This window comes from Ctenopharyngodon idella, chromosome 24 (genome assembly GCF_019924925.1).
Source record: "Ctenopharyngodon idella isolate HZGC_01 chromosome 24, HZGC01, whole genome shotgun sequence".
In the NCBI taxonomy this organism is placed as follows: domain Eukaryota; kingdom Metazoa; phylum Chordata; class Actinopteri; order Cypriniformes; family Xenocyprididae; genus Ctenopharyngodon; species Ctenopharyngodon idella.
Genome location: NC_067243.1, coordinates 14,694,147 through 14,707,373, shown reverse-complemented (window position 1 = coordinate 14,707,373; position 13,227 = coordinate 14,694,147). Strand labels below are relative to the sequence as shown.

Here is a 13,227-nt window from a genome sequence, read left to right as displayed (position 1 = left end):
TAAAATGTGTCATTTTTTAATGTTAAAACAAGTTCTCTGACCTCAAGTAAAATACATGACAAATAAATGACAAAACATCAGTAATATCCAAACTAACCAGAAGGTTGACTGTACATCCCATCGTTTTCCCATCAACCTCTCCGATCTTCATGCAGTCCCTGTGAAGAGATGAAGAACACCTCTGACCCTCATGCATGAAACACGAGTGTGTTTGTACTGTATACTGTATACAGTCTGTGTATGGATGTGTGTGTGTGTCTGCTTTACCTGTAATCTAGTAATCTTTCCATTAGCCGTGTGACCGTAGCGATGTGGGAAACACCACTTTCTCTCCAGGTCTCTCTCTCGATCTTCTTCAGCAGACTAAACACACAGTATTCAGATATATTTTAGGAATTGAACTAATTTAAAACAATGACTCTATATAGTACATAGTATTTAATGATGGTCTTACCTCGGATATGGACCAAACAACGGAATTCTAATGCAGAAAAATAGAAAAAAATTAGTATATTTTAATAGAATATATTTTTAAAATTATATTTTGAAGTATTTCATATTTTGTAATATTTTATATTTATATAAAATACATAATTGTTTTGTATTTATGCACTTCCGTTTGTGGCCAGTAGGTTAACGTTTTTGAAAGCTGCATTTATTTGATCAAAAATACAGTAAAAACCGTAATATTGTGGAATATTATAAATATTTAAAATTAGTGCTTTCTTTTTGAATATATTTTAAAACGTAATTTATTCCTGTGATGCAAAGCTGAATTTTCAGCATCATTACTCCAGTCTTCAGTGTCACATGATCCTTCAGAAATCATTCTAATATGCTGATTTGATGCTCAAGAAACATTTATTATTATTATCAATGTTGAAAACAGTTGTGCTGCTTAATATTTCTGTGAAACCCATGATACAGTTTTTTTTTCAGGATTTTTTGTTGAATAGAGAGTTCAAAAGAACAGCATTTATTTGAAAAATAATTTTTTAGTAATATTATAAACGTCTTTACTGTCACTTTTGATCAATTTAATGCATCCTTGCTGAATAAACGTATTAATTTCTTTAAAGAAAAAGAATTAGGACTCACATGTTGTTAAAGAGCTCTCTGTAAGTCTCATCTCCTTTGCCCTCTGACATCAGACCTTCTAGTTTGTCTATTAGTTTGGCCTCCACCTTTAGAGACAAATCAAAAATGTTATTTTTCCTTTATAAAGCATGTTTTTTAAGTCTATTTATAATATTAGTCAAGGTTTCCTGCACCAAAAACATCATCATAAATCATGCATTTGCAATTTTTATCATTATTTTGAAGGGCTTTCTGCAAGATAATTGACATAGCAATTGAAAAACTGTAAATCACATGACCCCTTTAAAATGATTTAGAAAATAAATTGTATACCAAATATGGTTTAACTTTAAATCTGCATGAGTAGCTCAAACTCTTGCTGACAATCCTTTTCAAATTATATTCCATTCAAAAGTGTCACAGTCTTAGTAAACAAGCTAGATTTCCTGGCATCCACAGCATTTTACTGTGACGCCCGCACATAATTTACTGTGACATAAACATCACGCTGCTCTCGCGCGCTGAAACATGTTTATGTCACTGCGATTTCAGCACCTGTTTGAAGTTGCCGCTCCGTCGCTGTTCGCAGTCCATCATATCGTGAAAAATGGGAATGAGGACGTTCCGCAGATCCATCTGTGGTACCAGAGTCACCTCCATGAACGGGCCAATCAGGGTGGGAATGAGATTTAACTTATAGTCACCTGGAAGACAACACCATGTATTGCTCTTAAACACTACAGTCATGTGACTCCATTAATGCTCAATGCTGATTTGTACGGAAAGATGTACCCAAATGCTGCCACATGCTGAAAATCTCACAACCGATCATCACTCTCATGTCACCGTACCTTTAAAAACACAAATATAATCATATCAAATCTGTGGTTATAGAAAAGGATATTGACTGCGTCCAAAATCGCATACTTCCCTACTATATAGTAGGCGAAAAACAGTGTGTGACAAATGAAGTACTCATAAAAGAGTAGGAAAAAAGTACCTGGATGACCTACTACTTCTGGCAAGATTCTGAAAAGCACACTTTCCCATGAGGCCACGGGAGAGGTTTTGTGAATGGCAGTGAAGCGACGCAACTGACGCTGGTAGGTCATGTGATAATGACAACTTGGCGAATGTAGTACGTATAGATTACATTCATACTACACACATTCATTCTAGGGTTGTCAAAAGTATCAATTTTGGTACCAAGACGGTACCATGTGACAATACCAGTATTTCCCCCTAGCATTTTAAGCGCTGTTGAGTGGATTCTTAAACACCTCTGATTGGCCGTTGTGTTCACGCGCTCAACAGATATGTCTGTGATTGGCTACAATGATCAACGCTTCAAAAATATGTTGTAAATAGACAGACATATCTGTTGAGCGCGTGAACACAATGGCCAATCAGAGGTGTTTAATCTCTCAACAGCACTCAAAATGCTAGGAGGAAATGCTGGTATCGTCACATTTTTTAAATTTCAGTACTGACTTGGTATCAAAGTTGGTACTTTTGACAACACTAATTCATACTATTAGAGTTCACAAAGTAAGTACCTACTCTAGAGAATATATGATTTCGGACACAGCCATTGTGGTAATATTACAACGGTTTTCCCATGATGCAGCTTGCAAAATGCGTACAGTACAAAACAAATTAGCCAATATACAATAAATCCCTAAACCAGCTGCTAGTGATAGCATCTCATTACACAGAATGTGTTATTTTACACCATAAAATCTTTCAATCTCATTCTCGGTAGGATTCTGATCACATAAAGGAAAAAAACAGGAAGGGGTCTCACTTCTCCAGGACTTTTTTCCTCTTGGAGGGCGGGAACATTTCCAGTTGGAGGCAAGGCTGGTTGATGAATATTATACAGAGATAAAAATAGGACTCCCATACCTACAGATAAAAAGACAGCTAATTAAAACGCTGACTATTATTATCTGCATTGCAGGCACACGTTTATCATGTTCCCAGGATGCACCAGGAGATAAGGAAAAAAGAGAATTCTCCTATGCAGTAATTTTTGATGTCATACAGCAGCACACTGTAAAGAAAGACAATATGTAGTTGTTAGCCTAAGGAAATATTTCTACTTCATCGGACCTTCAAAAATGACCTACTGAATTCAGGTTGATTCTGTTTATTAATATAATATATTAATAAATATTTTATTTCATTTAGATGTCAGAAGTAGGTTATTTGATCATATATTTTTATAGTGTAGATGTGAGATCGTGGCTTTTAGATATACTGCTTTCACACATATACAGTGTACCACAGATTTCTGAATATATTAACATAATTAATTAAATATTTAAAGTGACAGGCAATCATTAATGAATTTTATATAGTATATGCAAATTTTTCTCTGATATTCTAGTACTCTGGAGACCAGAAAATTAATTAATAATCTGTAGTATTTAAACAACTGCATGTTAATAAAGTATTTTTTTTTTTACTTAAAAGGTGAGAATAAATATCATGTGCAGATGTTTCACAGATTTTATTATAAAAATATTACATTTGAGAACTTTTGCTGTTAGCAACAGCCAGGTCATGGGTTCGATTTCCAGGGAAACGTGTCAGGTAACACTAACGTTTGGGTTTGTTAATTTTTTTTTATGTTTTTGAAAGAAGTGTCTTATGCTCACCAATGCTGCATTTTTCCCATCAAAACAAAATAGACAGTAATATTGTGAAATATTATTACAATTAAAAAAAAATGAATGTTTTATGTTAATATGATTTATTTCCTGTGATGCAAAGCTGAATTTTTAGCATCATTACTCCAGTCTTCAGTGTCACATGATCCTTCAGAAATCATTTTTATATGCTGATGCTCAAGAAACATGTTGAAAGCTTTTGAAACATTATAAATGTCTTTATGTCTTTAAGCATTCATTCATTTAAGCATTTGAAATCTTACTGAATCCATAAAATGGAAAATCTCCTTACCTTGAAGTCAAATTTCTCATTAAGGAAGTTGTTTCGCAGGGTATCAGAGAGATACAAGATGGTGGTAATAATGACGCTAAACACAAACAAACAGAAACGTCAAACAATAAAACATTTCTATGGTTGAATGAGATTACATACGAATCGTTTGTTTTCCAAGCTCTTACTTATTAGCAACCAGTCGCATGACAGTCCAGTCTTTTGGGAACATATCCTGTCGGATAAGTATTCTGAAGACGGTGAATAACTGCAGGAGGAAACTCTGGGAAACCAGTGCAAGAGATCGTCCAGTTAGACTACTGCAATTAGTATTATCACAGAAGAGTAGGCTGGTTAAACAGCTGCACTGCACTCTAGTAATGTTTACAAAATGATTTTACCGTTAGTTCATCTTTAGTGGGAAATCTGCTGAGAAGCTGTTGGTATTCTTTATCTTTAAGCTGCCGCAGCAATGCGAGCAAACAGGCAACAAATTCACCCTGAAACACGAACACATCTGAGTGTTATTTAATATACTGAAATACTTCTCCCAAAGTAAAGGTCATTAGAAAAGGTCAGACGCACGGTAACATCCTGGTACTGCAGGCGCAGGGAGGAGGCAGCAGGCTGAGGCCGGTTTGTCACTTCCAGTATAGTTCTGAGTAAGACTCCAGACAGACTCTCCATGACCAGATTCACCTCCTCAGACACGCCACACTCCTACAGAGAGATAAACAGAGAGAATGATTTTATTTTATTTTATTTTGATACATACAAATGAATAAACCTTTATTTTTATTACATTTATTAATTATATGATATGACATTTTTCATCTACATTTTTTAAAATAATATTTTTACGGCTGTCAGATGAATGAATCAAATTAAATTACAATTTATCACATATCAATGTTTACTAACAAAAGTTCCATTATATTACCGTGTTAGTAGAGTAAATCACTGAATAAACATCAGTTTCAGTTTGAGGAATCATTTTTTGAGGAAAAAAAAATAAAAAAAAAAAAAAAAATCACATTATGAAATAAATGTTTTTCTCCAATGCATGTTGGCCACAATTATTGACACCCCTAGAATTTTTTATGAGTAAAATATCTCTGAAGTATATTCCCATTCATATTTACAATTTTTTTTTAGCACATCAGGGTGATCATGAACATGAAATTGTCCAGCCATGACTTGTAAAGCCATGACAGGAGTATAAACATGAGGAAACACAAAGACCAAATTCCCTTAATCATTCATCACAATGAGTAAAACCAAAGAATATAGTTCTGATGTGCAGCAAAAGATTGTTGAGCTTCACAAAATAGAAAGTGGCTGTAAGAAAATAGCTAAAGCATTGAAAATCCCCATTTCCACCATCAGGGCAATAATTAAGAAGTTCCAATCAACTAAAAATGATACAAATCTGTCTGGAAGAGGACCTGTGTCTAAATCGTCCTAATGCGCGGTGAGGAGGAAAGTTTGAGTGGCCAAAGACTCTCCAAGGATCACAGCTGGAGAATTGCAGAGATTAGTTGAGTCTTGAGTCTCAGAAAGCCTAAAAAAAATTATTAAACAGCACCTACATCCCCACAAGTTGCTCCGGGAGTGTTTCAATAAAAATCCTCTGCTTTCATCCAGAAACAATCTCCAGCATATTCAGTTGTCAGACAAGACTGGAACTTCAAACAGGACCAGCTTCTATGGTCAGATGAAACTAAAAAAAAGAGCTTTTTGGCAGCAAACCCACCAGATGAGTTTGGTGCACACATGGATAAAAAGTACCCCATGCCCACGGTTAAATATACTGCTGGATCTTTAATGCTGTGGGCCTATTTTTCTGCTCGAGGTCCTGGACATCTTGTTCAGATACATGGCATCATGGATTCTATCAAATACCAACAGATAAAAAAATCAAAACCTGACCGCTTCTGCTAGAAATCCAATAATGGGCCGTAACTGGATCTGCCATCAGGACAATGATCCAAAACAAACATCAAAACCAACACAAAAATGTGTCACTGAGCACAAAATGAAGCTTCTGCCATGGCCATCCCAGTCCCCTGACCTGAACCCTAAAGAAAATGAGTGGAGTGAACTGAAGAGAAGAAGCACCAACATGGAGCTGGAATCTGAAGGATCTGGAGAGATTCTGCATGAAGGAATGGTCTCTGATCTCTTGTCAGGTGTTCTCCAAACTCATCAGGCATTTTAGAAGAAGACTCAGAGCTGTTATCTTGGCAAAAGGAGGTTGCAAAAAGTATTAAATAAAAGGGTGCCAATAATTGTATATATATACAGGTGCTGGTCATATAATTAGAATATCATCAAAAAGTTGATTTATTTCACTAATTCCATTCAAAAAATGAAACTTGTGTATTATATTCATTCATTACACACAGACTGATATATTTCAGATGTTTATTTCTTTTAATTTTGATGATTATAACTGACAACTAAGGAAAATCCCAAATTCAGTATCTCAGAAAATAAGAATATTACTTAAGACCAATACAAAGAAAGGATTTTTAGAAATCTTGGCCAACTGAAAAGTATGAACATGAAAAGTATGAGCATGTACAGCACTCAATACTTAGTTGGGGCTCCTTTTGCCTGAATTACTGCAGCAATTCGGCGTGGCATGGAGTCGATCAGTCTGTGGCACTGCTCAGGTGTTATAAGAGCCCAGGTTGCTCTGATAGTGGCCTTCAGCTCTTCTGCATTGTTGGGTCTGGCATATCACATCTTCCTCTTCACAATGCCCCATAGATTTTCTATGGGGTTAAGGTCAGGCAAGTTTGCTGGCCAATTAAGAACAGGGATACCATGGTCCTTAAACCAGGTACTGGTAGCTTTGGCACTGTGTGCAGGTGCCAAGTCGTGTTGGAAAATGAAATCTGCATCTCCATAAAGTTGGTCAGCAGCAGGAAGCATGAAGTGCTCTAAAACTTCCTGGTATACGGCTGCGTTGACCTTGGACCTCAGAAAACACATTGGACCAGCACCAGCAGATGACATGGCACCCCCAAACCATCACTGACTGTGGAAACTTTACACTGGACCTCAAGCAACGTGGATTGTGTGCCTCTCCTCTCTTCCGCCAGACTCTGGGACCCTGATTTCCAAAGGAAATGCAAAATTTACTTTCATCAGAGAACATAACTTTGGACCACTCAGCAGCAGTCCAGTCCTTTTTGTCTTTAGCCCAGGCGAGACGCTTCTGACGCTGTCTGTTGTTCAAGAGTGGCTTGACACAAGGAATGCGACAGCTGAAAGCCATGTCTTGCATACGTCTGTGCGTAGTGGTTCTTGAAGCACTGACTCCAGCTGCAGTCCACTCTTTGTGAATCTCCCCCACATTTTTGAATGGGTTTTGTTTCACAATCCTCTCCAGGGTGCGGTTATCCCTATTGCTTGTACACTTTTTTCTACCACATCTTTTCCTTCCCTTCACCTCTCTATTAATGTGCTTGGACACAGAACTCTGTGAACAGCCAGCCTCTTTTGCAATGACCTTTTGTGTCTTGCCCTCCTTGTGCAAGGTGTCAATGGACGTCTTTTGGTCTTTTTCAGCAGTCTTCCCCATGATTGTGTAGCCTACAGAACTAGACTGAGAGACCTTTGCAGGTGTTTTGAGTTAATTAGCTGATTAGAGTGTGGCACCAGGTGTCTTCAATATTGAACCTTTTCACAATATTCTAATTTTCTGAGATATTGAATTTGGGATTTTCCTTAGTTGTCAGTTATAATCATCAAAATTAAAAGAAATAAACATTTGAAATATATCAGTCTGTGTGTAATGAATGAATATAATATACAAGTTTCACTTTTTGAATGGAATTAGTGAAATAAATCAACTTTTTGATGATATTCTAATTATATGACCAGCACCTGTATATTAATATGAAAAGTCACATTATATTATAGTGGCAGATCACTGAATTAACCTCTGTTTTAGGTTAAGAATGGTTACTTCATTGTGAAATTTGCATACAGATCAGGGGGTCATGATTAAATTTATAAATTTTTCTAAACTTATTTTTAGATAACTAATAAAAATGTTCATATAATTTGTAATAAGCCCTAATTTGAGCATATTAAATACAATTTTTATTTTTTCTCCATACAAAATCAGCAACTAAAATAAGTACCAAATCTCACCAGCAATTCTAAAGGGGAAAAACAGAAATTAAAAAAGGACAAGAGCTAGAAACTAACTAATAAACAGAGATGACAGTTAATTAAACGGTGAGGAAATGACTGCAGCAGCAGTTTTAGTGCGAGTCTGACCGTGGCGGGTATGTTGAGCGTCAGCATGCTGGTGAGGATGTTGGCACACAGAACCAGCTCCCTCTGCTCCTGCAGGTGTGTGTGCAGCAGACGCAGAACTACAGGTAACAACACACACCTCGACTCTGACAACACACAAACACACACATATAAGATTTAAGCATCTTTTAACCCTAGAAAGACTCTTAATGATCAACATGATCAAAACTTTGCTAAAAAACCTGTTGTACACAATCTACTACATGCCTTCTGTCGTCTGATTGAGTTTATACTTTTTAGCAAGTATATATATATTATTTTATCAAAAAGTTCAATAAACCGTTCCATTAAAAAAAAAAAAAAAAATTATTATTTCATTTTTCAGGCTTTATAGGATTAAACAGCATAGACGCTAGCATTTAGATGGCCTCTAATAGACCTAATCTTCATTTTATGGTGTTTTCAGCAATAATTTTACATTTTTAAATGCTTTAAAACAGAAAACTGCGTGTGATCATTTACCCGGATTGACGTAAAGTGGACTCTCCACAGTCTTGGCCATGCACTGCAGTTTGACGGCCTGTAGGGGGCAGTCATTGTGCGTGAGGGCGGGCAGGCTGCTCAACGTGTCACGGGCCAGATTTGCCACCTCTCTCATACTGAAGATCTTTAGCAGCTCGCAGCACACAGTCGGGAACGATCTCAGGAACACGGCCTGAGAAAATGCCAATAAACATGCCGCTAAGTGTTTGTTTAAAATGAAAAAAAAAAAAGTGAAGCTCATTAGACGATACCCAAGAGATAAAATGTAAAGTCACCATGAAATCAAAATAGACCAATCTTGATTTTTTATGGAATATTGCAGTATTTATGATAAACTATTTATCTGTGCACATTAATATTTTTAAAACTTCATGCGCCCTCATAATCTTTAACCAAAATAACTTCCCCTCCCTCTTGCAGCGACATCTACTGGCGAGAGGGCGGGATCAACCTGTCACTCACATAAGATCGACCAATAGCAAACCACAACCATCCAATCAATTCCCAACAGACAAAATCAAGTCGCGCCCTACAGTTTTTCTTTTTCGAGAAGCCGTTTCACTCAAATATACATCACAATAGGGAAAAAAAAAGACTATCGTAACTACCGTTTCATGCCAACTTTAATAATATGTGTAATGTGCTGCAGTATGTGTGTATTTTGTGCAGTTTTGTCACTGTAATACAACTGCTATCATCTTCCTCCAAACACATTTTGCACATTGATTTAGTGGGAAAATGTTCCTCTGGTGTGGTAGGGGACGTCAAACAACAGATGTAAGCAAAGGCACTTATGCACACACACAGAAATATTGTGGTGACACGAATATGGCACAGATCCAGTCGCCTGCATGTGCTTTGGATTATGCCGCGGTGTCCAAAGACGCTTTGTTTTCTTGGCTGTGTTAATTGAAATCTGCTCTCCTGCTGGGCCGCCATAACAAGAACAGACCTGTGTGCGAGTTCAGTGTGAGTGAATGTGCGAATGTGTGTGCGCGTCCCCACTGTGCCGCCGTTAACGCTCGTCGGAACGAAATGAATCTCGAAAAGAACGGGAGCGGGTCTCTCTGCCTGGTGGACACACATGGCTCAGCTGACTCTGAGCTTGCGGGCCGTGACAGTGTGTGGCAGGCTTTTAGCACACACAGCAGGCGTCTCTGTTTGTGTATATCAAGGCTGGCTTAACTCTCCATGGGCTGACTGAGCTTTGAACGCTGCTATGCTAGCAGAACAAATGTGGGTGGGGCTGAAAAAGAAGTACTGTACTCTAACATTGATAGCTTGTGTCTTCCTAATGTGCATGCTTGCTTCACAATAATTGAGTAGTTATAGGAAATGTCATATATATATTCACCATTTGTATCACTCCGCTTGAAGCGACTGTCATGGCGGCCGAGCAAATCCACTGTATTTTTTACGAATACTACACTTGTTGTACCACGAACTGTAGTTTTAAGAGTTTTTTAGGCGAGAATGTAGTTGTTTAGACCTGAAATATGTGACTTGTATTTAATCATAGCGCCTATTTTACAATTTGTTTAGATGTTTTCGGAGATGCAAGCTCCAGGTCGTCAGCGGCCGTTCAGTGCTCGTGTACCCACCGAGAACATCTTCATCTCGGCCAGTGCTTCAAGGATTTGCCGCTGGTTAGTATAGTGGTTAAACATGAGATATAATTCATTTTGGGTACATAAAATGGGCAATCTTTGGTCTCATTAATCTATTACTTGTTCCTGAGCAAATTTAATTAGGCTATGTTAAATTTAATAATTTAATATTAAGGCTATATTTAACTTACATCCTGTAGAGCACTGCTTTTGTACGTTTGACTGAATTGTACAATTTTGTTTATTTCATATTGTCTATTTATAATGGCTATTGCTTATAATTTAAATATTTTATACAAATTATATGTTGTATTTGCTATTGAGAAAGGGTCCATTAGTGCGTAATATGGATTGAGTGAAAGTTACATTAATACGCCATTAGATGGGGCAAACTTTACGAGTGAATGAGTCGCAAGAGACTTTTAAATTGAAAAGGACTTTTATAAACAAAGAACTTTGTTTTAGCGCTGTTATGGAAAATTCCCTTAAATTGTAAAATCAAACGATAATGCAGCATGTGACACAGAAATAACAATTGCCGGAAACAACGATTTCTGTTGGTCCAATTGCTAAAATATGATTGTTCAGATCTTTGCTGAGAAAAAAATAGAAACTGGATCTCTGGAAACTAAACCACTTTAGGTTGTAAATATGTAATTTTATGATGGTATAGTATGCTCAAATGCTGGAATCCCAGCTTACTACATAGTTGCAATAGAAGTACATACTTTCTTATCACTCAGTGCAGTACATACTTTTTGTAAAAGAAGTGTGTGAACTTGTACCCAGTGTAGGTGTGTGTCTCACCTGTGTGTGTGTGATGGGGCTGATGCCCTTACTCTCATGAGACAGGAACAGGTGGATGGATTTGAAGAGCTCATGAATAGAGCAGCGGAATTCCTCTTCGTTCTGGCCTCCGGTGGCTGCCGCGTACAGACGCCTTGACTGCACAATGTACTTAAACAAGTACTCTGACGCCTGCAAGCCATATGACATCAAACAACTGTTATTGAAATTAATATTTCACCACATTTAAAAAAAATTACTAAATTTTTAAATGAAACAGTTTATTGAACCTTTAGACAAAATATAAAGAAAAGACTTTGCAAATCTGTTTTTGATGAGTATCATATTTGATACATCAGGCTCATATAGACTGATAAAGTGAGAATATGGAGCTCATGCTCAGGGAGGAACAAACACATCAATTTTATTCAGAAGCCCAAACTGATTAAAAAAAGCTTTTAATGTAAATCAATAAGATTTTTATAGCAGTATAGCAGACTACTTACATAAAATGCATATAAATCAGTTGTCACTCTATATCTCCCAATAATAATGTCTTATTAAGATGAAATTTAAATGCTTAGTTTTAAGATCAAAGCTCTGTAGCTTTTATTGTAGGGCCAGTCCTTCAGTCCAGTAAGTGTTCATCTTGAAATAATACTAACAATATGAAAGTTATTCTTATATGTTTACTTTATAAAAATTTCACAGCAAAAAGACACGTGAACTTCGACCTGAAGGTGGTCGTTTTTACAATTATACTAAAAGGCCTTTTACTTGCTAAAAAAGTATAAATTATCAATCAATTATGACTTTTTGAAAATAAATAAATAAATCTGCAGACATTGTGTAAAGTGCATTTTCTGTTTTTAAACATTTCAATCAGAAAGAGCAAAAATACCAAAAGATGAATGGAACGCATTGTATCCAAAGAGGTTTGAAGGGTTCAAGGTTAGAAAGTGGGAATTGCTTTCAAATAACACCTTTGAAGGGTGTAAACGAACGTGGATGCATTTGGAGAATGTGCCTGGTGGTCCCACGGCAGGTCATAAAAACAGAACGGGCGAATGAAGAAAGAAAAGACTAAATGTTTGAAGCTTAATTGCATGATGGGTAAGAAAAGAAGTTCCTGTGGGTGAGAGAGGCTGGAGAGGTAGAACAGATGCATCAAGGGTATTTATAACTGCTGGAGAGGAAGCTTAGAAGATCAGGACAGAGAACCAGCAGGGGGTTATTTCAAAATGATAGACCGACAGAGAGAGAGAGAGATAGGGTGCATATGTTTCCTCATAGATTTGCATACATACTGTGACACACATCTTGAATGAAGCGCATGTTAACGTTCTCACCTTCAAAACCTGCTGGATCTGTTCCTGGTGCTCAGCATCAATGATACGATCCACATACCACTTCAACACACGGATCAGATCCCTGCAGACACAAACCGTGAATATTAGACATCAGGAGCATGAAAAATATGTTTGTTAAATTTTGCTGTTTATGTTTGAATGTTGTACATTTTTGTTTGTCCTGCAGGGAACATGCATAATATTACAAATTATTCATAGGCAGTGCTCGAGATTTTAGGAAGCCTCTGAAATGACATCTCTAGGGAGAAGAAAAATGTTTGCATGCTCACGTTTAGGGCTTTCATGATTCCTCGATTGTAATTTACTTATGTGGAGTAACCGGCAAAATACTGTATAAGATGCGGTGCATTTCTACAAAAATAGAAACTTAAGTTCATTCTCACTTGAACTATGGAAATTTGGCATCTGGGTGAGCACACGTCTTCCAAGTGGCGCAACAAGATGAGTGACAGGTGCCTGACCCAGAGACTGTGGGTTTGAATCCCGTGTCAGGTAACTTTATAAAATTGTGTGTAATGTTGTGTCTAATGTATTTCAATTCCTTTATTATCCGGGTAAGCATTGTACTAATCTTTATTCCTCTTAGACGTTCTCATCTGAACTTCTGCTCATTTTGAGTTCATTCTCAC

General features: G+C 36.9%; 1 protein-coding gene across 3 annotated transcripts in view; it reads right to left on the bottom strand.

The window, feature by feature from the left end:
• The window catches only part of dock4 (dedicator of cytokinesis 4), an 85,628-nt gene that overhangs the window by 19,654 nt on the left and 52,747 nt on the right, over positions 1–13,227 (bottom strand). For all 3 annotated transcript variants that reach the window (XM_051884240.1, XM_051884241.1, XM_051884242.1), the window contains 15 exons: positions 12,578–12,659; positions 11,250–11,420; positions 8,815–9,007; positions 8,314–8,438; positions 4,606–4,740; positions 4,422–4,520; positions 4,209–4,303; positions 4,042–4,117; positions 2,882–2,982; positions 1,870–1,928; positions 1,633–1,781; positions 1,099–1,184; positions 455–481; positions 268–363; positions 98–158 (listed from right to left, as the gene is read on the bottom strand). In XM_051884240.1, the coding sequence (XP_051740200.1) occupies positions 98–158; positions 268–363; positions 455–481; positions 1,099–1,184; positions 1,633–1,781; positions 1,870–1,928; positions 2,882–2,982; positions 4,042–4,117; positions 4,209–4,303; positions 4,422–4,520; positions 4,606–4,740; positions 8,314–8,438; positions 8,815–9,007; positions 11,250–11,420; positions 12,578–12,659 (1,555 nt within the window). The remainder of the gene's footprint in view (positions 1–97; positions 159–267; positions 364–454; positions 482–1,098; positions 1,185–1,632; positions 1,782–1,869; positions 1,929–2,881; positions 2,983–4,041; positions 4,118–4,208; positions 4,304–4,421; positions 4,521–4,605; positions 4,741–8,313; positions 8,439–8,814; positions 9,008–11,249; positions 11,421–12,577; positions 12,660–13,227) is intronic.